The sequence below is a fragment of the Tarenaya hassleriana genome, unplaced genomic scaffold, assembly GCF_000463585.1.
Source record: "Tarenaya hassleriana unplaced genomic scaffold, ASM46358v1 Cleome42, whole genome shotgun sequence".
NCBI classification, from domain to species: domain Eukaryota; kingdom Viridiplantae; phylum Streptophyta; class Magnoliopsida; order Brassicales; family Cleomaceae; genus Tarenaya; species Tarenaya hassleriana.
In genome coordinates this window covers 224,894-249,694 of record NW_010966986.1, presented here as the reverse complement: position 1 = coordinate 249,694, position 24,801 = coordinate 224,894, and the positions used below count along the sequence as shown (strand labels likewise).

The 24,801-nt window shown below is 37.7% G+C and overlaps 5 protein-coding genes across 7 annotated transcripts; 3 read left to right on the top strand and 2 right to left on the bottom strand.

Annotated features, from left to right (window-relative positions):
• Nucleotides 1-1,650: 1,650 nt before the first annotated feature.
• On the top strand, nucleotides 1,651-3,560 carry LOC104825007. The gene is made up of 2 exons (XM_010557234.2): nucleotides 1,651-1,674; nucleotides 2,175-3,560. Exons 1-2 carry the CDS (start codon nucleotides 1,651-1,653, stop codon nucleotides 3,318-3,320), a joined length of 1,170 nt encoding a protein of 389 aa, XP_010555536.2. The 3' UTR covers nucleotides 3,321-3,560.
• Nucleotides 3,561-4,378: 818 nt separating this feature from the next.
• On the bottom strand, nucleotides 4,379-7,701 carry LOC104825006. 2 transcript variants are annotated; one of them, XM_010557232.1, is made up of 7 exons: nucleotides 7,023-7,701; nucleotides 6,272-6,442; nucleotides 6,033-6,137; nucleotides 5,657-5,749; nucleotides 5,429-5,566; nucleotides 5,036-5,353; nucleotides 4,379-4,909 (listed from the first exon to the last, which is right to left on the bottom strand). In XM_010557232.1, the coding sequence occupies exons 1-7, from the start codon at nucleotides 7,605-7,607 to the stop codon at nucleotides 4,652-4,654; spliced, it is 1,668 nt and encodes a 555-aa protein (XP_010555534.1). In that variant the 5' UTR covers nucleotides 7,608-7,701; the 3' UTR covers nucleotides 4,379-4,651. The 2 variants fall into 2 exon arrangements, with proteins under 2 accessions (XP_010555534.1, XP_010555535.1); XM_010557233.1 differs by having other exon boundaries at nucleotides 6,272-6,421.
• Nucleotides 7,702-8,426: 725 nt separating this feature from the next.
• On the top strand, nucleotides 8,427-12,173 carry LOC104825005 (26S proteasome non-ATPase regulatory subunit 6 homolog). The gene is made up of 8 exons (XM_010557230.2): nucleotides 8,427-8,645; nucleotides 8,768-8,882; nucleotides 9,883-9,973; nucleotides 10,059-10,204; nucleotides 10,288-10,507; nucleotides 10,651-10,759; nucleotides 11,105-11,273; nucleotides 11,776-12,173. Exons 1-8 carry the CDS (start codon nucleotides 8,507-8,509, stop codon nucleotides 11,948-11,950), a joined length of 1,164 nt encoding a protein of 387 aa, XP_010555532.1. The 5' UTR covers nucleotides 8,427-8,506; the 3' UTR covers nucleotides 11,951-12,173.
• A 960-nt stretch (nucleotides 12,174-13,133) lies between these two features.
• LOC104825002 (uncharacterized protein slr0889-like) lies at nucleotides 13,134-17,770 on the top strand. Of its 2 annotated transcripts, none has more exons than XM_010557227.2 (12): nucleotides 13,134-13,452; nucleotides 13,553-13,681; nucleotides 14,072-14,266; nucleotides 15,064-15,111; nucleotides 15,188-15,316; nucleotides 15,401-15,525; nucleotides 15,717-15,802; nucleotides 15,898-16,130; nucleotides 16,219-16,337; nucleotides 16,563-16,716; nucleotides 17,250-17,397; nucleotides 17,492-17,770. In XM_010557227.2, exons 1-12 carry the CDS (start codon nucleotides 13,339-13,341, stop codon nucleotides 17,548-17,550), a joined length of 1,539 nt encoding a protein of 512 aa, XP_010555529.1. In that variant the 5' UTR covers nucleotides 13,134-13,338; the 3' UTR covers nucleotides 17,551-17,770. The 2 variants fall into 2 exon arrangements, with proteins under 2 accessions (XP_010555529.1, XP_010555530.1); XM_010557228.2 differs by having other exon boundaries at nucleotides 15,717-15,827; nucleotides 16,022-16,130; nucleotides 17,492-17,648.
• A 6-nt stretch (nucleotides 17,771-17,776) lies between these two features.
• Nucleotides 17,777-24,467, bottom strand: LOC104825004 (kelch domain-containing protein 4). The gene is made up of 20 exons (XM_010557229.2): nucleotides 24,239-24,467; nucleotides 23,393-23,479; nucleotides 23,234-23,302; nucleotides 23,012-23,144; nucleotides 22,879-22,925; nucleotides 22,699-22,785; nucleotides 21,418-21,479; nucleotides 20,950-20,992; nucleotides 20,768-20,848; nucleotides 20,496-20,615; nucleotides 20,121-20,226; nucleotides 19,969-20,032; nucleotides 19,769-19,811; nucleotides 19,389-19,607; nucleotides 19,131-19,292; nucleotides 18,913-19,047; nucleotides 18,681-18,833; nucleotides 18,499-18,585; nucleotides 18,115-18,183; nucleotides 17,777-18,027 (listed from the first exon to the last, which is right to left on the bottom strand). The coding sequence occupies exons 1-20, from the start codon at nucleotides 24,368-24,370 to the stop codon at nucleotides 17,935-17,937; spliced, it is 1,992 nt and encodes a 663-aa protein (XP_010555531.1). The 5' UTR covers nucleotides 24,371-24,467; the 3' UTR covers nucleotides 17,777-17,934.
• Between the last annotated feature and the right edge of the window lie 334 nt (nucleotides 24,468-24,801).

The window sequence follows — 24,801 nt, the reverse complement described above, 5'->3', positions numbered from 1 at the left end:
TTTCACGGAGATTCTTTCACTTCACTTACAAGACAACCTAGAATGACTATTCTGCCCCTCTCGTTTCTCCTGAAAAGAACCATGCTTACGTCTCTGTGTCATGTGTCATCTATTTATGTGCGTTATTATTCTATATATATACATATGTGGATTACTATATATAGTTGCGTGCGATATAGAGTTCATTCTAAATGTGATATTTATTGTATAATAAAAATACACAAAAACTAAGTAGCTATGCGTTTTAATCATATTAATATATTCTGGGTGTTTGTTTAATCTTTAAAGATTAAAGACAAGTAAATATTGTAAATAATTTAAAGATAAAAAAAAATCAATATCCTATAATTATTTAATTTACCTCTCGATATTTTCTATGCGAGAATATGGAGATAGACCGTTTACAAAGGTATAAGAACAGATGACACAGAAAATTTTAATTCACAAAAATAGTAACGTAAACCGTTAATAGATATGTGATCAAAATAAATAGTAATTATCAAAAAGTTTAATCAAGAAATCCAAATAAATCGAAATTATTAAAGAGTATGACGCATGTATACAGACAATTAGGATCTCGATGGTTTCAATCCATGCTTCAAAATATATTATATATCATCAATTGATTAAATTTGCTTTATAAACTCTTTGCGTTTTGAGATTTTTGCAAAATATGGGATCATTCGTTATCTATTCATAGCCGAGGCACATGGAATTCTGATTTTGGATCATATGAGTGTTCTTTGTGACAAAACTATATATACTAATTTATAAAACATTTATTCTTCTCTAACGTATTTTTGTCCTTTATTATGTGATAAGATTTTTTATTAATATATATATATATATATATATAGGGATAGATAGATAGATAGAAATTTGAGGAGCAATGTAACTTTGCGGCACTTCACATGGTGAGAACAAAGCTAGAAAAGCACTGGTGCACGTTGGAAGAATTTACGACTAAGAAATTGCAAGAAAATTTCCTTCTTTATTTCTTTCGGATATATATGAAATTCTAATTGCAGGATTTGTTATGAAAATTTCTTTAACATGAAAGGTTTTTTTTATACATAAACTATTTAATCGATTATACAAAAATTACATAAGTTAAGTATGGGATAAACTTAAAAAATTCTTTAACTATTTCGTTTAAACAAAATTTTATACTTTAAGTTTATTATAAAAAGTTATCGACTAATTGTAATTAAAAATCATTATTTTTGTTTTTAATTTATATGAGATTGAAATAATATATATCTTTTCTGTTATATAATTAAAATTTATATAAATTATATCTCTATCATATTTTCACTAAATTTTCTATACAAAATTGGATTGGTTTTTTCGAACACCTTAAATAAAAATGGATGAGGAATATTTCAAATAGTATTGGTGATTACTTTGAATGTTATAACCCGCCGATCAATAAGATTTTTATTTGAAAAAAATAGTATATTAAAATATAATAATTTTCTAATTTATTTATAATACAATTATCTATGGAATAATATGTACTTTGTAAAACATTTACAAATTTAACGTATAAACAATTTAAAATAAGTAGTTTTAAGTCGTAAAAAACTTTTGTGAAATTATTCATTTATACGATTTCCAACATAATATATTCCCATCAATACTTGCGCGGTGATGGTTTGGCACTTTCAAACTCTGGTTCTCTGTTCTACAAAAGCAAATCTTATCAAACACAAATTAAAAAAATTTACACACTCATTCATAAAATAAAATAAAATAAAAAACATTTTAACAAAAAAAAAACAAAAAAAACATATAATTATACTGAAGGTACTTTGTTGCAGGTTGAATTTTTTAATATTTTTTCAAATCATTATATAAATAAATATACAAATATCTTCTAGAGGCCACCTTCCGGTCCACGTGGCAATATCTCGCCCGGTCTAAAATCCTAATAATGGAAACATGATCTAATTAATATTTTCGAAACGTACAAAGACCGAATCTTACTGGTCCACGTGTTCGCCAGTCTAGTCCATCCCCAACCACAACTGTCGCCATATTGTGCACGCAACCCTAAGTGATTCCACGTGTCATCATATCATCGCACCGCACAAACTCACGACACTTCCAGTTCGGCGATTGGCCCGCACGCTCTCGAGAATAGCGTCTGCCGCTTGTAGGCCCCACTCTGACAGCAAAACGCCACGTCTCCTCTCCTTGACCAATCCCGTCGCTGCGCTGTTCACCCTTCGGTTTCGCACGTGGCAAGTGCTGACACGTGTCGAGACAACAGTTCCTTTATAACCAACACCTTCCTCGCTCCCACGCTTCGTATCGCCCCACCATTAACGGCGACGTTAGGGTTGCTCGAGAGAGAGGGAGAGTGTTTTAGGGTTTTTCTAGAGAAAGATAGAGAGAGAGAGAGAAGAGAGATGAATTTCCGCGGGGGTTGTTGTATAGCGAGGTACGGCGGAGGGGCGTACGATATGTCTAAGGTGGATCGGATCATGCTCCGGTTCCGCCCGATTGCGCCGAGACCGGCGGTTGGAGGATCGACTACGCCGCCGGATAAAAATGTATCGGCGAAAGTTTCTTCGAAATCTGGACGTGGAAGGCGGAAAGTCACGAAGGAGGGCAGTAACAGTAGTGGATCTGCGAATAGTAACGGTAACGGCAAACGGTGCAACAAACGGCGAAGAGAAAAGCCGAAGGATGGTGGATCGAACGGCAGATGCGGTCGAGGAACGACAACGGATGTGGTGACGCTTCCGCTGCTGCCGGAGATTCCGGAAAAGAAGGATTCACCGGCGCCGGAAACGGTCAGCGTTTTAAATTTTCAGTTAAGTACTACCCCTTTTTGGCTGAGCTTCGGGGGCGGCAGATCTGACGGATGTTATCAAACGGCGACGGCGCCGTCAGCTCCGACGGAAACCGTTACGTCGTGCGTGACGGTAGAGTGTATAACGGACACGTGGGTGGAGGGACAGTACGAGCTAGGGTGTACGGACGAGGAGAGGAAGATGAATCTAGAAAAGGACACGTGTCCAGGTTTCATATCGGACGGTCTAGGGAGAGTAACGTGGACGAATGGTCCGTACAGGGATCTGGTTATGAGGAATAAAGGCGACCGTAACGCCGAGATAACGGTGCTGTTGGTTATGAAGGAGAGGCCGCTGCTGACGCACCCAGCGTTTACGTGCAGAGTGCGTTTGCAGTACACGTGTGGTCGTAACAGGGAAAAGTGTTCGATCATCACTTCGCCTTGTGACGTTTGGAGGATGAACGGCGGTAGATTCGCATGGCGGCTGGACGTTAACGCCGCGTTATGCCTCGGACGGTGAGGTTAACGTCGTTAGCGTTGGTTGGACATGCAGGTCTTAGAAGTGTATATATTTATATGTTTTATGTTTTTCTGTTTTGGTATTTTTATTTTCTCCTTTGTTTTAGTTTTTAAGTTTAGCGTTTATTTTTCGTATTTTGTAAAAATTCCTTTTTTTGTCTCTTGGTTTGAAGGCGACGGAATCGTGATTCTCCAGTATGTTTAATTATATTTTGGATAAATCAAGCAATTGCATTTGGACCGTGAATATATAAATGCATGTACATGGTGTGTATATATGTTATATGTACTCTCGAGTAGATTAGGCCCTTGGATGGCGTGAGGGTGGGTGTGTATATACATATATGTACGTACATGTTGGACATTGATAGGGTGGTATATTTATTCAACTCATCTAATATTAAATGGCTGCAAATGATTCAACTTGGGTGAATATAATCGTCTAATATCATTATTATTTTATTTTTATTTACTAAAACAAGTTTGGTACATGATAGTTTACTTAATCAAAATCGGTAAACGAATGTATCTTAAAGAGAATAGGTTACCGGGTCACACCACACAACCTGTGTCTTTGTTAGAGAGCATTGTGCTTTTTATTCGGGTTTCTCTAACCAAACCTACGTTATTTTATGTTGGTAATGAAATGGTCGCGCTGTTAATGTCACACTTTTTTTTTTAATAACGGAGGGAACCACAATGACCATTTGTTTCAAAGAAAACTCATATTCTAAAGGTTCAAAGAAAACTCATATTCTAAAGGGTTGAATCAGGAGATCGCCATTGCCGGTGACTTGGATGCATGTAGAGTGCGAGGCATGAGATCGTATGCCCTCTGATACATTATATATATATATATTTATTTATTTATTTATTTATTTTCCATGAAAAATTTAAAATCTAATAACAAGTAATTTATATATTGTCCATCAATTATTGGCAAATATTTTAGTTTAGTTTGTGCTACCATCAACTCCATTTCTATTTGTATTAAAGAGATGTATTCTAAATATTAAGATATATGAAAAAAAAGTTTTAAGAGCAAAAGCTAGATTCTTAGAATACAGTATTATACTAAATCCTAGAAAGTAGAAACAAGTATTTCTTCCTATTTTTTTTTAAAAAAACCTAGAAAAAAAGTTTAAGAACAAGATGAAGCCTTTATGAAATGGGCCTTTATTCAGTGATAAATGCGCAGAGCGTGCCCACACACACTGACACACAACTAATTCGAGCCGACCATAAAAATTATCTGTACAATTTATAGCCATTGTCTCCTGTCTAAATGCATTGAGGATTAAAAAAAAAAAATCCGAGTTTTGCATTGTAAAGCTAAATCAATAAACGGCTACAAAGCACAAGACTTCCTGAATCCGTTCTGTGCCTAAGCTTCCATGATTCGTATAGAAAACCCGCCTCGCCTTTTCGTTTCAGATAATCCGAAACATCTATCTTTAGTTTCCTCAGCCCGCTTGATGATGATACTTTCCCTCGGGTGATTCCCGGGTCGGAAGGTTTTGCGGGACTCGAGCTTCCTCTACTGCTGCTGGTGGAACGGATGCTCGTCTCGTGCACAGAAGTCGTATCATCCTACAAGGGAACGCAAAGATAAGGGACGGGATATAGCGGGAACATGGTCGGGAGCTTGAGATTAGAACCCATAATGCTAATGTCTAATTAAAGTATCCGAGCATGTAAGCGTAATCATCGCATTACCTGAATCGAACCAGATACCCAGATCTTAGATCTTGTGATTGGTGTGTGTATTGACTTGCTTAGGTATGGGAGCGGAGGAGAATCGGTCGAAGTTTCCCATTGCAGCCATGGGAGAATAATGCCATCCATCTCGACACGGGCAAACTTGGGAACAACTCCACTATCCGTTTTTATAATGCCGAAACTCGAACTTGTCTCGCTCCTTTCATCATCCGGAGATGAGAAATCTGTGTCTTCGATGTTTGAAATGAACTCTTCGATGTGTTTCTCTGCCTCATCAGTTAAGCACGTCGATATCCTGCTCCTGTCCTTGCTCCTCTGTAAACCCCAATCGTTAACGAAAAGAGTGAAAAGACAATGAGGAGTTTTGCCCAGGGCATTCGGAAAACACACCTTGCGTGCCCGTGAAGGCTTTTGGCTAACTTCAGAGCTACTTTCGGTAAGTAATCCTTTTACAATCTTCGAGAGCTCCTTACCACGCTGATCCTCCAACAAAATCTCGGCTAGCAAATCCCTCTTCCGCTCCTCAGACTGGTGATAAATGATAAGAAGGCATGATGCATGAAATGTTCCTTGATAAGAGAAACCATCTAACTAATAATACACGAAGCATATAGTAACCTCTTGTAATTTTGTTGCATAATCTTTTGTAATCGAGGCGATATCATGGTCGGCATCACTGCCACCCAATGATTTCCTTGTTTTGGTGGTTGCCTGTATTAACATAACAAAATCTGTCGTGTTAAAAAGAGACATGTTCCAGGACAGAATGTATAACTTGAATCAATGGAACATAAGATGCATTTGTTCAAATTCTGTCCTAATCTCTTCTACAGCATTTATAAGTTCTTTCCCGGTGGCTTCACGATGAATATTGTAATTAATCTCGAATCAGATCTCCCCAATAAAGCAAAGAGCCATGGAATAAAAGATAGTCCTTCGATTGAAATCATTTGCGGCATAAATTTCTTTACTTAATTTCATAAGAAACACGAACCTTATTCTGCGTATATACCGCTCTGATTATCCTTTCACCTCCATGCTTTCCAGAACGTGCGTCCTTTCCTTCATCGTCTGTGATTGTGATAGCTGAAGAATGGCTCTGAAACATCCACGAAAGTGTTTTCACCATCAGTTCCAAAGAGAAACGTGATAGAATGAATTCTGTATATTGTTATATTGAGTTAGGCGAGATGAAATCATCGGCTAGAAAGAACCACGGTATGTAACTCTTACAGAGTAGCCATCATGGTACTTGATTTCGTTTTGGCTAAAAGACCTCCTTAAAACCGGTCTGAGAGCCGAAACAACTGGCTTGTAATGAGATCCAGTAATCTGACCATTTCCGTTGACGGAATTCTTCAAGTTTCCTCCATTGCTTGAACTCTGAAATTGATCGAAATCGCTCTGTGGGTTCAGAAGATCCACAAATACTTGTCAATTCAAGGCACTTTCTAGTCTCCAGTTCGCAACGAATCTAATCCAGATCCAGATATATGCCAAACCATATCAACAAGCCAAATCCTTTTGACAAGAACAATACCATACTCTGAAATTGATATACACTATTCATACTGATAAAGGATGAGAAAAGGAGATGCCGGTTGCAAGATCAAGCCTTATTATGCCACTGGTTCTGCTATTCAGACAGCATATGGTATATCACGACAACAAGATGATATAACATGTAGAGAATGAGAGGACAAATCTAAAAGCAAAACCCGGATGTATACAAGCAAGATCCGTAGCTAGAGAGAGTTCTCCCATTGGCTAATATCATACACAGTGACCCATTAACCTAAGTGAATCCAATATTCCAAATCATAATCCTAATTTTGGGAATGAAAGTTACTTTTGGGACTGTAAAAGTTCATCGCTTTTGATTGTGCCATCATCAACTTCAAAAGCAAGACAAATATCACATCAAACGGTAGGGCATAGATATTGATTCACAGAGAATTCTAGAAGCAATTTTGGCATTCTTCACCTCGGAATCGCTAATCCGGCACCGGACAACAGAGAGCGACCGTCGCCGCCGTGAATTTGCGCTTCCTGCGCCGCCATGATCGCCGGCATTGCCCCTCGCAGACTGTCTTGAAACCGATCGCCGCCGCATCGAGCTCTCTGTATCCGCCGTCAGCCTCCGTACTACTGCGCCGCCACCGCCTCCGAGAAAAGCCCTAGACACAGACCGCCCCCGCCTCTGCGACACCGTTGTGTCTCCGTCGCTTCTGCCGCTGAATTTCCTCGACCCAGGTCGTCCTTTCTCTGTGCTGCTGATTCCACTACTATCGGCGGATAACGAGTCGAAGAACTCCACGGCTAAGTCGTCGAGGCTAATCTCAGGCGACCCAGAGCCCCGAACAGTGTTGACGAACTTCCCCTTCCTAGCCGTCGTGATTCCGACGTCCCGATCCGGCATGCGACGGTGAGAGAATCGGCTCAAGCTCCGGTGCCTCCTCTGAGCGGACATCCGGGCGGAGGAAGAAGATTCTCCGTCGTCGCCACTGGTGGAGGTTTTGGGCAGTGGCGTGGCTCGTTTGGTGGCTGAACTGAAAGCAGAAGTCGCCATTAAAGGACGAAGGAGGCATAGGAGGAGCTAGAGAAGGAGCGTTTGGTTCAACATTTCAAACGAAGGATTTTGAAATGTCGAGCTGTTTCAAGAATCGAAGACATACATATATATATATATATATATATATTAACATTCAAATGAATATTTTCAAAATTTTAATTTAATTTGATACATAAAAATAAATAAATCTAATTTTGTAAGACAAATATGGGGATCTGTCTTGTAGATCAAAGTGGAACACCTTATGGTTTTGCTAAGTTTTTGTCTGTTTGTACGTTCCAGTTTCTATGTCCATCCAATCAATATATACACACATATACATATGTATATATATATTATAATAATAAAGTTTCAAACTTTGATCTCCGATCCCATGAATCCTTTATTTCTTTTTCTTTGTTTGTTGAATTTGATTAAGCTTTTGTTAGAGCTTTAAATAATTTATTTTGTTGAATTTTGGTACGTTAAATTCTCTATAAAATAAATAAAACCAAAAAAACAACAACAACAAATCATACCATTATTTTTTATACCAATTTCTGTGGTCTGTTTTTCTCGGTGGTGTTACCGAGAATATGGAAAAAGTGGCAACATTTTAAAATTTTCATATTTTATCTGAAAAAAAAATTCACGATTGGGATGCAGAATTTAAAAAATTTGCAGATTTTAATATAGTTAATGAGTTTATATGGAAATTTTCGAGAGCAGGTCAAATTGGTTTGGTTCAATCCAACCAAACCGGTTGTGGTTGTTCGGTTCGGTTTGGGTTGAGGTCCAAAACCGTATATGTTAAAAGATCAGCGTAGCGGAAGCTCTGGTCTCTTCCTCCTCCCTCAAGCAAACTTCTCTCCTTTCATTCTCTCTCAGACGGTCGCCTGACTCAGCGAGTTGCAGCCATGGATGGTGGTGGAGAAGGAACTCAGCAGCCTCACCTCGTTCTTGCTCACACGCTATTCCTTCTTACTCACCCCGATGTGCAGGACATCGAGAAGGTCCGGCTCAAGGACGAGGTCTTATCTTCGATCAAAGCCGACGGTTAAGTGAATCGGTTCCTCCCTTCGATGAAACATGAGTTTAACATTGTATGAGATCCTCGAGATTCTGTCGGTTTCCGCTGTTTCTGATGTTATTTGTGGGGTTTTTTTTTTGTTTTGTAGATATGGCTCCGTTATACCAAACCCTAGCGGCTTCTTCCGTGCTGGATTTGGATCAGAGCTTATTGGATTCTATGCGGGCGAAGAACGAGGAGGAGCTTAAGAAGTTCGATGAGAAGTAGGTCTTTTCCCCCCGAATTCGAGCTAGTTTTTTTCCTGGGTTTTGCATTGAAAGATTCGAGTCTTCATTCAGCTGGCTTGGTTGGTCCAAAATGATAGATTTCGAATATTAGAAGCTGGATTTTCACTGGTAGTGCAAATTGCAGGACTTGCAGTTGTATATTATAATTGGTTTTGCCTCTTAAATTCGGATGCTTGCATCCATTTATGTCAGTTTAGAACTGATGTTTGGGAAATGCCCATAGCATGATGAATTGGATCCTGAATTCGGCGTTTCAGAATTGACTAACATGTGAATTAGGAGGCTGATTACAGCATTTTTGGGATATCTTCTCTTCCTTTTTGAGAATCGAGAATCATTTATTTGTGTACAACTGGATGCAACTGTTTTGAGTGATGGGGTTAAGCTTCTGGATTTCTTATTCAGGAGTTTGTTGATTATAGCATGTTCTCTTAGTTTCCATAGAACTAACCTAGCTGTCTTGGGCTCTCCTCTAACTTAAGTTTTTGAGTTCTTCTAGGTACTCCCCTTAAGTTTTCTTCAAAATTCTGATCTGATTATGTTTTCAATCAAGAGCAATAGGATGCTTCTTCAAAATTTGATGTGGTTATGTTTGAAGCTTATCATCATTTCATATGGTAATACTGCATCCTGAGTTGGATTAATAGTATGATGATGCTGCATTTCAAATGTCCTTATTTCTCGAAATCAAATCCATTGAATTGTCTTACTCCGTTAGGTGTTTGCTTTAATCTGAGTATCAAATCCTCAACTCTCGTATTCCTGTGTACAATATGTCATGCTCTATGTATCTCCCACGTTGTTGACTAATTATTCTTATGCACAAGCTTTTTATTGATGAACTTGCTTAAATTGATTGTCATATAAAACCTTTAGGCTTTGGGTTTGCTATGTTAAACCTCTCTCTTATCCATAAATATTTACATAAACATTCTGTTTAGATGTTTATTCTTTCGTGGCTCTTTCTCTTCTTTAGGATTGCAGATGCAGAAGAAAACCTTGGCGAAAGTGAAGTCCGTGAAGCTCATCTTGCTAAGGCTTTGTATTACATCAGGATAAGTGACAAGGTACATAATGAGTACATCACCATAAAGAACTATATTTTTTCTAACACATTCTCAGCCATTAAACTTTCACCCTATGTGTCCTCAGGAGAAAGCTTTGGAGCAACTCAAAGTCACGGAAGGCAAGACTGTGGCTGTTGGGCAAAAGATGGACTTAGTGTTCTATACATTGCAGATTGGTTTTTTCTACATGGACTTTGATCTTATATCGAAGAGCATCGATAAAGCAAAGAAGTATGCAATTTTTTTTCGCCCTTCTTAAAAAAAGCATGACTATGGAAATCTTTGATTTAACCCTGCCTGTTTTCTGATGCTAGCTTGTTTGAAGAGGGTGGTGACTGGGAAAGGAAGAACAGATTGAAGGTGTATGAGGGCTTGTACTCCATGTCCACTAGAAACTTCAAGAAGGCGGCTAGCTTGTTTCTGGATTCGATCTCTACCTTTACCACTTATGAACTTTTCACATATGACACCTTCGTGTTTTACACTGTCCTTACAAGCATCATATCTTTGGACAGAGTCTCTCTTAAACAAAAGGTATGTATATTTCAGTACCAAAGTGTTCTAAATTTGAATTTGATAAACTCCATTTTCATTAGCGCATTAAAATTTACGAAATTATTATTATCTGCTGATGTTAATCTGTTGAGTGGAATGGTAATTTGCTACTAATTTTGCAGGTGGTTGATGCTCCTGAGATCTTAACAGTGATAGGAAAGATTCCATTCCTCTCGGAGTTTCTGAACTCCCTGTATGGCTGTCAATACAAGGCATTTTTCTCAGCATTTGGTGAGTCCACAAAATGAGTCACTTGTTACAAACTCTTAACGTTTTTAATATATTTTATGATTGAATTTATGAAATATTCTTAATGCTGCGTCAAATATGTTTTCAAAAGATTTTTCTTTTTCTTTTTCTGAAAAACCGTAAACATAGATCACTCACGAGTAGCCTGAAAACTATGTTAATACCTATGTTTTAACATTGTCAAACTGAGTTTTTACATAGTTCCATCTGCTACTTGTCTGTCTGAAAATAGTTTCGGTAGCTGTTTTAAACATTGTAGCTTAGTAAAGAGCAGCGAATAGATCCATTTTGCATGCTCATAGTTGTGTTTTCTTGATTTGTTCTCAGCTGGGCTTGCGGAGCAGATAAAGTTTGATCGGTACCTGCACCCGCACTTCCGGTTTTATATGAGGGAAGTCAGAACTGTCGTGTATTCACAGTTCTTGGAATCATATAAGAGCGTCACGATCGACGCCATGGCAAGGGCATTTGGTGTGACAGTGGATTTCATCGACCTGTAAGTATATAACCTTCGGATCCTTTCTTTTTTGTCTTCGGTATGGGTGGCCATCTCGGGTTCGGTTAATTTCGGTTTCAGAAAAAGTATAACCATTGAAGCATCTAAGGCTGCATTAATCGTGGATACATGACATAAGGAATTGCTTTTTTTTAAAAAAAAAAAGAAAGGAGGGATCCCAATGGATCGATCTTTCTGTTGAATCTGTCTTTGATTGATCAGTGTTTGGTTTTTAAATCGAATTCGCTTCGGTTCGGATTCTGTTTTTATTGATAAAAATACACAATTTTCGGTTTTTGGGTTACTTTTTATTCAGTTTAGAGAAATCATAGTTTTTATATCGGATTTGGTTCAGTTACGGTTATCTGTTAACTGTTATTCGGTTTGAATGAGTTGGGTTATTCAATTATTAACCAAATTGGTCAGCACTAGCTTAGGTTTCAACTTTCGGGTACTAGAGGTGAAAAAGTTTGACCCATATTTCCGAACGTTTACTCTACAGGGAGCTGTCACGTTTCATAGCGGCGGGAAAGCTTCACTGCAAGATCGATAAGGTTGCAGGTGTTTTGGAGACTAACCGTCCCGACGCGAAGAACGCACTCTACCAGGCGACCATCAAGCAGGGTGACTTCCTTCTTAACCGAATCCAGAAGCTCTCTCGTGTCATCGATCTCTGAGCATCGACTGTAGAATTTTCTGATTTCGGGTGGAAAAACTGGGAAATTTGAGGGATGCCTGCCCTTTGTTTTATTGAGGTTAGATTCTCTGGTTCGTGTTCTGGTTTTTACCTGAAAGATTGGTTATGATTCGACGTCGTTTTAGGTTCTGTTTGTACGTTCAAAAGTTTCGTTACGACCACCACTTCCGCAACTATACGCAGGCAAACTGTTTTATGCTTCACCATGAGTATGACAATAGAAAAGATGTCATAAAAAAATTCCTATGTTATATGTTTTAGAATGTGTCAAATTCTTCAGAATTGCATCCATACAGATGTCTAAATTTTCGATTTATGAAGTAAATGCATTATCTATTTTCAAATTTTCAAACCAATATATTAATTTTTAAAATATTTTCAATTTTTCAGTAACATCTTTAAATGTTGGATTCCGTCGTTAATTTATTGGAAAGTTGATTGTCAATCCCAATTATGGCGACTTCAACACATTTTCCCACATCACATTACCAGGTCAATATTCCAAAAAACGAAAAAAAATCTTATATATACATAATACATATATATATATTATTTGTATGTATATGTGTATATATATTCAAAACATCCTTTTTATAAATACATTACTACAACAATACAATAAAAATAATTGAAAAAATCTCCAAAAAACACTAAACTTTTGACAAAAAAACATCGAATTTTATTTTTTTTATCAGATAAACATTAAATTTTTTAAATGAATCTAATAATATTGAATTTTTAAAATGATCCACAAAATACATAAACTTTTCTGCGATTACAAAAAAATATTAAACTTTTTAGTGATCTAAAAAAATATATAATTTTTTTTCGATTGTAAAAAAATTAAGTAAAATAATCTGACGTGTTGCATCTCATTGTGTCACATCAGTTATTTTGTTTATTTTAATAATAGCAGAAAAGTTAAGTATTTATTTTGTCAAACTTAAAAAATTTAATATTTATTTGATAAAATAAAAAGTTTAGTATTTTTTTTTATCAAAATTTAAAAATTGAATGTTTTGTTTGAGATTTTTCCAAAATAATTAAAGGTAAAACTTGTTTTTATTTAGCAAATTAATACTTTTATGGTATTTAAAGTTTTTTTATATCCTTATTAAGATTTTAATAAATTAATATTCCAAGCCTTGGAAGCAAAGCGTCATCCACTTCAAACTCTCCCCTTTCGTCCTTTCTCTGGTTTCTTCTCTTAGCCACAATTCTCTGTCCTTTTATATCGTATAAGATCATCTCTTCCAATTCACTATGTTTGTATCGCCCACGCCTAAATTATTCCTTTCCAATTTTCCAAATTCACTCAGAAATCTCCTCCATTTCAGACGTAGAAGTTAGAAATTTCCACCGTTTAAGATGCATGGCATCCATTTCAAAGAGATTCAGGAGAAGCTCTCAGAGGGTTTTCGGCCGTGGCAACGCTCTGTTCAGTTCTGGGTTCGCGCCGCCGACATCTACACCGGCTACAAGGTGGAAACTTTTTGGTGTTTTTGTGGATTTCTGCAATCGTTGTACGATTTTGCTGTTGAAATTTGAAGTGGGTTTTAGCTATTTTGCTTGGATTTTTCAGGTGTTCCAACTTCGGGTGAGTTTGGTTAAGGATGCGAAGAAGCAGGAGGAATTGTGGGAACGACAGCATGAGTTTGCTGCTGAGAAAATTTACGCTATGTGCTCTGACCTTGGTGGGTTCTTCCTTAAGGTACATACATATGATTTCTGTAAAGTTTCATGCGTTTGGTTGTGCTGATTACTTTTGAAATTCTTGTCAGTTTCTTGTTTGATTTGCATTTTGCCATTTATATGGTTTAGGAGGAAGGCAAAGTTCTGATTTCGTACTTGTTAATGGAAGTGGGTGTTATCAGTCACTACCTGCTATTGTTTGTATTCATCATAGTGTTTCTGAGTTGAGAGAGTTGTCACAGTTTAGGATAATCCTTTCGGGTTCTGTATTGTGGTTTTACACTTCTTTGCCGGTTTTGAATCTCGGTTGGATGGTGAAATGGAATGGAGCGGTTTCTGTTTCAGAAGAGTGTTCATGGGTTTTTGATGTGCCATTGTGGTTTTGTGGTGATGAACTTTTGGGAAACAGATTGCACAAATTGTGGGGAAACCGGACCTGGCTCCAGCTGCGTGGGTGAGAAAGCTCGTCACATTGTGTGATCAAGCTCCTGCTACACAATTCAATGCAGTTCAAGATGTTCTAGAGAAGGAATTAGGTAAAAGCATTGGTGAAATCTTTGAAAGATTTGATGAGAAGCCTCTTGGATCTGCATCCATTGCTCAGGTAATTTGTGCAGCATGCCATTGGTCTCTCCACTGGGTTTGTTTGGGGTTATAACTCTTTTGTGTATCAAGGCAAATCTTGTATGCAATTTACATGTCTAAAATACTTTTGAACATTGTGAAAATGGCAAAGTACACAGCTTGTGTGTTCCATAACTGATGAAATGACGGGATTCGCTTCAGAAAAGTGTAATCTTTGATTTCAGTCTTGAATATTAGGGAATTATTTGGCAACTTAGGGAGAATAGAAGATATTGGTGATGAGAGAGTATAGAAATATAACCTTTATTAAAACAATAGCTTAAAATATGACTAATTCAGGGGAATGATCCTTTTTGCCATTTGGGGAAGCTACATAACTTCAAATGTTGAAAGGCTTATGGGCAATAATGTTATCTTCTTAGTAATCTAGAATCACTTAAGTAATTGCAGTTTCAAGTCTCATGACATCAAGATTCTTGATTTTCTAGGAGCCTGCTGACAAGCCTACCATGAAACATCCCTAGTATATAGTTTCCTTTTGGGCGTGAAACTCTAGTGGCATTTGTCATGTTGAGGTTATATGGAATCAACTCGATTTACTGAATTAACATAAATCATTTACTTTTCAAGGTTTAATAGAAAAAACTCATAGTTCATTGTTTTTTTTCCTGATTTGAGCTCTTGCCTTTGTGGTTGACTTTGACGTATATCGTTGATGGAAAGCAGAACCAAATCGATCATGACATAAAATCTTCTCATAAGTAAATTACAAGAGTATATGAATCTGAAACATTTCTCTTGATTGCCATTATTCAGGTTCACCGAGCAAGATTAAAGGGCGACAAGAGTGATGTTGTTGTCAAGGTGAGAATTATCAGGGAACAACCAAGAGTTTCACGGTCTTCTATGGGTTTCTGATCATAAAAAACCATATGTTTAGGTTCAACATCCTGGTGTTGAAAAATTGATGATGACAGATATAAGAAACTTGCAAGTATTTGCCTTATACATGCAAAAGACAGATATCAAATTTGACCTGTACTCGATAACAAAGGAAATGGAGACACAGGTACTCATCGATCTTTGTCCTTCGTGAAGTATTTGGTAACTGCTTTTATTCTCGAAGTGACTGGAAATTCTTTTCTCTGTCAAGATTGGGTATGAATTTGATTTCACAAGAGAGGCTAACGCAATGAAGAGGATTCGACGTTTTCTATATGAAAACAACAGAAAGAGCCCTGTTTTGGTTCCTAGGGTGCTGCGAGATATGGTGACCAGGTATTTACGTTTTTTACTTGCTTCCATGGTAAAATCTTTCTAGAATTTATCCTAACTCACAGCCTAGTCTTTAGTTCCTCTGACCTGTTGACACATATTTTCTCATTCTAGTAACATTTATCGGTTTTCTAATGAGTACCGATCATAATGGATAAGCATTGGCTATAGATTTCCGATTTTGTTATTTTCAGGAGGGTATTGGTAATGGAGTACATTAATGGAACCCCGATCCTGAGCCTTGGTGATGAAATGGCTAAGAGAGGGATAAATCCTCGTGGTAAGCTTGCAGAGAGAGCAAAGCAGTAAGCTCCTACATCATCTCAGAGAGTATGGTGCCTCATTTTATTTAATTTTTTTCGCCCATATTTGCAGCTTGTCTCGATAGCTATCATGCTTTAGAAACCCATTTGCTCTTTCGCATCGTCAATTGGTTCGCTTGCATTTTCAACGTTTTCCGAATCCACTTTGGAATTTTTTGTTGTCCTTTCGCCCCCAGCAATATTCTTGACAGTTTATCCGGAGCATACGGTCAAATGATACTGAAGAGTGGCTTCTTTCATGCGGATCCGCATCCCGGAAATATCTTGATCTGTAAAGGTTCAGAGGCAAGTTACTATGGTTTGCTTTAGTGGTTCTTTTGGTGGGATTTCTTGGTCTAATAGCTCGAGTTCTTGTTCTGTTTCCCGTTGGCAGGTTGCCCTGCTGGACTATGGGCAAGTGAAGGAACTGCCCGACAACTTACGACTTGGTTATGCGAATCTCGTCATTGCCATGGCTGATAACGATCCTTTACGTGCATCACAGAGCTTTCGGTAATTCAAAATTTTCATTAATGTATTCCTTCGTGATCTTATGTCGAAACCATAATGCTTAGTAGCAAATATATCGGTCATTGAGATAAAATGTTTAGGCACGAACCCTATCCGTGAAAGTAACGAACTAAATGTCAAGGAAGCATTGTTGTTGATCTCGAATAGACACTTTGTTTTGTGAATTTATCACCGAGTTGCTTAGGTTTTCCCGTCGTGGATACTCAGGGAGCTAGGTATAGGTACATTTTGCAAGCGCGAGAATGAACAGCAAGAGCTTCTAAGGTTAGCGCAAACGATGTTCGATACGAAGATGCCTCCTGGTGTCCGAGCTCTGCAACCCTTTTCGGAAGAATCTTCCATTAAAAAGATTGCTGTCGAGGTAAGCAAGTTTTCGCCTTTCTAAGTTCCCTACTTGAAAATTTAACCTGTTACTGCTCATTAGGGAGAACCCTCCTGTCGGTGTATCTAGGCTTAGGAAGAAAAATCCCGAATTTCGGGTACCCAGCCAAGTACTATATGGGATAAGATCGGGTTGTAGCATGACAAAAACCTAGAAATCAGGTTTGGGTTGGGGTAATTGGGCCCGAGATCCGGTATTACCTGTGGATATCCGAACGAACAGTTAAATGATTTTTTGTCAATAAGTTTTAGAGATATTATATACAGGTGTACTGAAATCTCTTGAAATTTCGGGTTTGAGTTCTGGTAACTTGAAAATTTTGGGTACCCAACCCAACCCGACTCAAAAATTTTGAAAAAAAATACAATTCGTATTTAAACTGGGGTTTCGGATATCCGATCAACATAGATACGAGAACGGATAAATATCTCATGAGGCATGAGATGTTCGGATTTAGGTTTGAGTAATTTGAAACCCGACCCATGCCACCTGAACGTTGTGATTCATGGTAGGCATTTCCGGAGGAGCTGTTCTCGGTTCTTCGCACTGTACTTCTCTTAAGAGGGCTCAGCGTCGGGCTCGGGGTTAACTACTCATGCGCAGAACAATGGAGACCTATTGCGGAAGAGGCTCTCCGTCTGTCCGGAAGACTTCCGACGGGTATGTCATCGAATCAAAACTACCACTTAATCCCTTAGACGCGTTGTTTACTTTTACCCGAGCCGTTATTTACGAATGGTATGACGTTTTCCAGCCACGGATAGGCAGCGAAAATCTCGTAGAAGGACTTCTCTTAGACGATTGTACGCATAGTAGACTAGGTTTTCCCTTGCTTGCGTCGCACGGAAGGTCAAACTTGAGGAACAGTTCATCATTTTTCTGCGGCTTAATCTTTTCTTTTTATTAAAAATGTACGAATATTTTTTTTTCTCCTCCAAAGTTGCTCTCTTTTGCATAATTGATTTTGTAATTTTTGCTTGCCATAAGTTGTCCACTTTGGACATGATCAAGATTCAAGACTTGAGTTTCTCCCTTCACAGGTTGTCTATGTATCAAGATCCTTGCAATGAACAACAATGCAATACAAAGTAAAGATTCGTTGTAGACTTGCACGGTTTGCGAAATTGTGTAGAAATTAAATTAAGATTCTTATGCAACTCCAACAAAAAAAAAAAGAAGCAGCAGCTTGAAAGAATCTTATCTTTTCTTCTTCGCGTTGCCTCTCTTTCTTGAGCTAGTCTCGGGTCCTTCTGCCTCTTCAGCCCTTTGCTCCGCCTCGAGTATCGCCAACTGTAGATGCATCCAACAATATAAACATCAAATTCCGATTTTTGGATCGATAAAAATCGGTATATACATTTGAATCAGAACATTGACCTCGTCTAGAATCGGTTTAAGCTCCAGATACCGAGCTTCTGCGAGATCAAAACCATCCTTACGCAGCTCCTGTCCATACCAAAATATGATTCCGAAAGTCAGGCCAGGGAATGCACGTTGAACATGTTTCGGATACGAGGCTTAATCATATCCGTGTACATGCTTGGGGATACTGAGCCGTTATCCTTTGCTAAAGATAGTGTGCATTTGTGTTATAGGAAGATCCAAATCTGATTTTCTACCCTAAACAGGGTAGAAGGCTTAAAGTTCAACCCGACCCGAAACCACAAGGGACAATATGCAAAAAATTCCGCAAGATCGGATAGAAGAATCTACGAAAGAATAAGGGGAGAACGGTGTAAGAGAATCAGAGAGAACACATACCTTTCCAGTGTGTTGGGTATGCTCGTATGCAGCCATTTGCCAGTACATATTTGTTCGCTTATAGAAATCTCTTAAAGATTCTCCAGGCTTCATATAGACAAAACAGTTGAGATTCACGTAGAGATAGATGAACATTTTCATGAAAATATTATCATTTCGGAATCCGTTGAAGCGGATATTACCATCGGGGTCCTCTGTGAATCTGAAAGACCTAAATTAGCTCTGATCTGATCTATCCGAGCTCGCTTCTCTTTTCTTCGGAGGGATTTTCCTTTGCCCTTTATCATAGCAACGACATCTCCTACTTTCACGGATTCGTCGCCATCATTGACAGCCTAAAATTACAAACAATACAAACATTTGATGAACCCGAAAGAAGAGTAAGCACAAAATGTACAAGGTAGAAGCCAGTACCTCTTCTTCGTCATCATCGTCGCCATCTTCATCGTCAGATTCATCACTGTTTCCGTCATCTTCACTATCATCTTCATCCTCGTCTTCATCCCCTTCTTCATCTTCTGAGGCTTCAACCCACTCGGGTTCAGATGCCTGTGTTGCAGGAGACACAAAGAATCACGTTATCCACATGATATCATAAAAGGATTCAAATCAGAGAAAGATATAGAACAAACCGGGATGATACACTTCCATTCATCGAGCTTGCTAAGGTTAAGCGAATATAAATCATCAAGAGTAATTTCTTTGTCTCTTATCTCCATCATGCCACCATATATGTATAGAGTATCCTTCCCGACAACCATGCAAGCATTTATCCGCCCGCATGGTTTCACAACCTGTGAGATTCCATGTATCTATCAGATTCACAAAGACTCATAAGGACAAGTACCCGACTCATCTTGAATGTCTTAACAAATTTTGCGATAACAAACCTCTTGAGAGGCAGAAACTTGCAGATCTAGTCTAGCTTTCGCTTCCTGCGGTACCTTACTTTTACTATCAGACTCACCAATAGATAGATCGGTTACCATGCGATCAGATATCGCATCAGATGGGCCTGTCTTATCTGCGGCTGATTCGTCTTCTTCCATTGCATCCATCTCATCATCATTGTTAGAGATATTATGCTTAGCCTCCGAATTCTTCCGTGCCTGTAAAATATCAGAAATAAGAATTACAGTTCAATTGAAACTCTTCTGCTTCCAAAAAGACAATTCCCCGGGACAAAGATAAACTAAAACTGACAAAACAAATGAGAGCCATCTATTTAGTTACAAGTAATTAAAAAAAATCTGTGTAGATATAACCATACCTTATCTTTTGTAGATTTTTCTTTCCGTAACTCTATGGGGTACCTGCAGTCCATGTGATACAAGAGTTAGAAACGTGAAACAATTTTTAATAGCCAGATTCATGTCTTAAAGCTGAAAGCTGTAAATCCAGAAAACGAAGAGTGCTTGGGAAGGCAAATCTCTTGCTTCAATACTTGTGATAGCATTGTTGGATCCTTACCATCGATGATTATCTAATTGGAAGCCATAGAGTTCGTTTAAGAATAAACTCATCATTACATCACCTGCAGATGAAATTACAGCAAGTCAATAACTCAAGCAGACAGCCTCGGCAACAGAGTATGCATCATGAATCCAGTTTTTTTTACAAACCTTCCATTTCCATGTCTACAACACCCCCAAATAGCAAAGCACGTTTTTTGTGAACACAAATGGTAAATCCTGCACGAGAGCTAGGAGGCATCCCACTTTTCTTCACCTGCAGGGAAGAGAAAGAACAGCGGTAAACAAGGAGTAAAGATTATAACAGAAAAAAGGAGACCATGGTATTAGATCTCCAGCTATAAAAGATCGAGTTATCAAAAGGTGATATGGGACCGGTCTTCCTCGCGTTGGACAAAATGTAACTTCATGGTTTTAGCGGCAATTCAATTCATCACACCACACTGAATGTCAGAATCAGATAATATACTAAGTCTCTACTAAAGGGATGCCAGCTAAAGATAAAAGTGCACACAATCTACAAACCTTGTTCCACTCCCATGTCCTCGGATCAAGGGACCATAAATCTGAATGAACAATCCCTTTTTCAGAGCTGTTGTTCTTATCAGATGAAACTTCTTTAGAATAGCCACCATATAAGAATATCTGCAGTATGAATATTACTCCAATAAATAAAAGGTCATGCTCAGACCATAGGCATATCCTCCAGTCCTTTATACTGTTGCAATTTTTCAAGAAAAGATTACTGTCTCTATACTCGGAAGAGCATAATATAGCATCTGTTTCCACAGACTAACCTCATCTTGATACACAAAAAACTGGAAACCGCTCCTAGCAGTTGGCCACATCGCACTGGGCGTAGGCTTTATTTCTTGCCACTATCATTGAAATACCAGACTATCTTCAATGAAGGGAAAAATAATATAAAATCTTAAAGTTTAAAGCAGAACGAAAAGTCTGAAATGGAAGGCAGACTCACCTTGTATTGATCCAGGTCAAACACGTAGAGATCATTGTAATACCTGCAAACAACCAATAGATACCCACAAATGTTAACCGAGGACTTATGAAGATGTTTTGATTTTTCAACAAGAACGAATTCTATATGATTTCAACACACAAAAAAAAAATTCAAAAAAGAGAACTCGAAGCTGAAGCTGAATATATGTTCAGTGACAACATTGTGGATGTAGCTCCCACCACAAGACCGCTATGAAAGCATTACACTGTCTACTCTCAAAATTCAATATTGCTCAACTTAAATCAAACGGACTTATCAGAAAATAAGATAGCCCAAAAACAAAGAAAGATAGACACTGAAAGAATCACAAAATGGAGAAATCTACCAACAAAGATACCATTAAAATTCTTATTTTTTTAGAATTGGCAAGCAAAAAATCGAGAAACATTAGAGAATAATTATTTGCATGCAAGGACTTATTACAACCTTACTTCACGAAGCGTGTCGTAAAACCCACCAAAAATGATAATCTTGTGCTTGTACAGTACCTGGGAGAAGCAACGAAGAGCACAGCAGTATCAGAATAAGACAGCTCAATACTAAAGAAGAAACAAGAGTTATATGCAAATCAAATCTACTCTGCAGTCAGCTTGAGCAAGCATATCTTAAAATACATTATCATGTGTTCATCACAGAAGATGTTGACAATCAAGCAGCGCAAGTGAGCTGGTTCTCCTTTAGTACATGGATTAACAGAAACTGGAACCATATGTTTGTTGTCATATAAATTAATGAGTTCTACTGCGAGTGCGAGGATGAAGTGAAAATCTGATACAGAATATTACTAAGCTCCAAAATTTATTAACAAATGTCAGTTGCCAGAAAAGTGGGAATGAATCTCCATGGTCCGCAGGCCAGCTGGAGAGTAAGAATCAGAAATTGCTGGTTTTTATCAGAATCCTGGCGATTTAATGTATGGCAAAATCATTCATTTTGGAGCAACAGATATTTAGCATAAACTTACAAAACAGATAAATAAAACAGAATAAGAGAATGCTGCACAGCTGAACATCAAAAGAAAATGTGTTTCAGTGCTCAGCTGAAGGTTCTAGTCTGCAGACTCCAGGTCCTGAATTCATCAACTCAACCATTTATCACCAACTTTGCTTCCAGTCTATGTATCAGTACCAAAATAAGGAGATTGATCCTCCATATGGTCAATATCTTTCGGATTTTCATCTCTTGCGTACAAAAAATATTATACTTTTAAAGCTATAGTTAATACAAAATTTATTAATTCAAAATAGAAAAATATGGAAAAATAAATTGCCAACTCTTACTTAATATGATAACTCATAAGTATAATAAACATATATAATTGATGGAACCCCAATTACCAATTGTTTTCATTATGTGTTGGTCTGCTTGTAGTAAAAATCATTAAGATTGTGATTTCCCCCTTGTACAAACAGGCCCTATACATATGTATATACTAGAAACACTGAAGAACTTAGCTAAGAGAAACTCAAACCTCAATGGATCAGCCTTAACGAACCAATCCTAGACTACTGAATGAACTAAGACTTTCTAAAACCATCTACACCACCTATTAAAAAAAAGATGGAAAAAGTAAACCAATCTGCATCCTTCAGCAAAGAGTGTAGGATTTCACTATTTGGCAAACACGAAATCTTAATAGATAACAAGTCACAAAAGTTAGATAAATATTTAGCTGTTAACAATCTTATCGATAGACCAAAGACTTACCATGCGATGACCAGAACGTGGACTGGGACATCCCTTCAAATTCAGTTGTTCCCATTGGTTAGTTTTGAGGTCAAGCATCCAAAAATCCTACCAAAAAAAAATGCCAGGAGCCAAATAAAATTCATGGAAAAACAAATACTAGTAAAAGTGTGGCAAAGCACAGAAAATAAAATTTCTCACCTTGTAATGATGAAACCTCTCTTGATTTGGAGATGTAAATTCACCACCTAATTGAAAGAGATAAACTTAAAAATATGGCAGGAAAGGGATGAAGATGTATTGAGTTAGGAATAATGGAATATCTTTTTCCTACCGAAGATGTAGAGATAATTCTTCCAAGCAACTGCTTGATGAGCACTGCGAGGAGGTGGACTATTGGGACTCGAAATCAACTTCCATTCATGCTTATCCACATCATACCGGTAGAGATCACCATATACAAACGTCTGCATTGATACCGAAAAATGTTATGTACAAAATACTTGAAGAATCAATATCCCTAAATCATTGAACAAATACACTTTTGAAGCCTAACCTTATGGCCATTGTAAAATTCACCACCATAGAGAATCAACTCTGTCTCTTTCAAGGGATTTATTGTCAGCTACATAATACCAGAGTCAGTATCAATTTGCAAATCCGAAACACAGTTTCCAATCATCAAAGACAAAGTAAAACTATAAGCAAGCCTAACCGTGCAGTTAGACCTAGGGGATGGTGCTGGAACATTCTCCTCGACGTGGACCTCCTTCTTCTTAGCCTCCTCTTTTTGGATGCTTAACTGGAAAAAGGCGTAATGTCAGAAAAGAGAAAACTTCATATTATGACTATCACTTGCAGCCATTACACATAATTACATGGATTAATAGATAATTAGCCTTTTTCAAGAACAAATCCATCTCTAACCAAACCAAACAATGATCCTAACAAGTGTTTCCTAGGAACTTTGTGCTAAAGGGAAGCTATATGGAGTACCCTGTATCGACATACAATACCCTTTTATAATTTTCACACAATAATTTATAATTCAGAAAGAGCAATCGCCTCATGGGCTCGTATCATCTCATCTCCATCACTGTTTCTCTGTAACCTATAAACTCCACTACAGATACAAAATAAAAAAGCAACCAAGAGGAGAGGAAAATTTCAAACCATTTGACTCGCTATAAACAAGTTCCTGAAGAACACAAATAGAACAAGATCAATACGGAAAAAAATATTCAAGTGTAAATCTAAGAACAGTGGAATCCATCCATCACACTGATGCCAAAGCGTAAAACTTTGAAGCTCGGGCGCAGGTATGGTAATAAGCAGAGTCACAAAATCTGAAGTCAGACTCAGATACGAATTCTTTCGAACGTTTGGAAAATACGAATTCAGAATCAACTGTTTCAAACATTAGATGATCAGGAGAGAGGAAAAAAAATCAAATTCCATTTTCATCATAACACAGAATCGATGGCACTAAACTTGAGTCGAATAACCAAAACCAGCTAAAGAGATGAAAGACGATGCGGGAAACAAAGCAAGAGGAAATTACAAGAATGGCATCGATGTCGTCTTCGGGAGAGAGCTTCTTGGTCTCTCTCCGAGCTTTCTTCTCCTCCGCTTTGACAGTTTTCCTCTCTGTTTTTTCTTTTCCTTTTCCCGCCTTCTTCGTCTTCTTCCCCATCTCTCTGTGTGCGTATGCTTCGTCTTAGGGTTTTCTTACGACATGGTTGGCAGAAATCTCTGCGATATACCCTAAACCAAAATCAGAAACACTAACCGGAAAAGACACGTTTATCCTTAACGACTTAAAGCTTAAAATTGTGTTGTTTTTTTTATGGATGTCAATTAAACCGAAGCCCGGTTCGAACCTGTCCGAAAAAATTAAGCATATAGGTCTATATAATAATATAGATCCGATAAATAAATAGACGGACCGATCCGATCCGAAAAAATTTAGATCCGAATCGAGTTCGGTCTGATACTCATCCGCCCTACCCATTTAATCCGAAATATATCGAATGATTAGATTTTTATTCTCGTATAACATAAAAAAAATCTTTTATTTATATTATATATGTTTATATATTTGATGGGTTTGATTAATATATATAC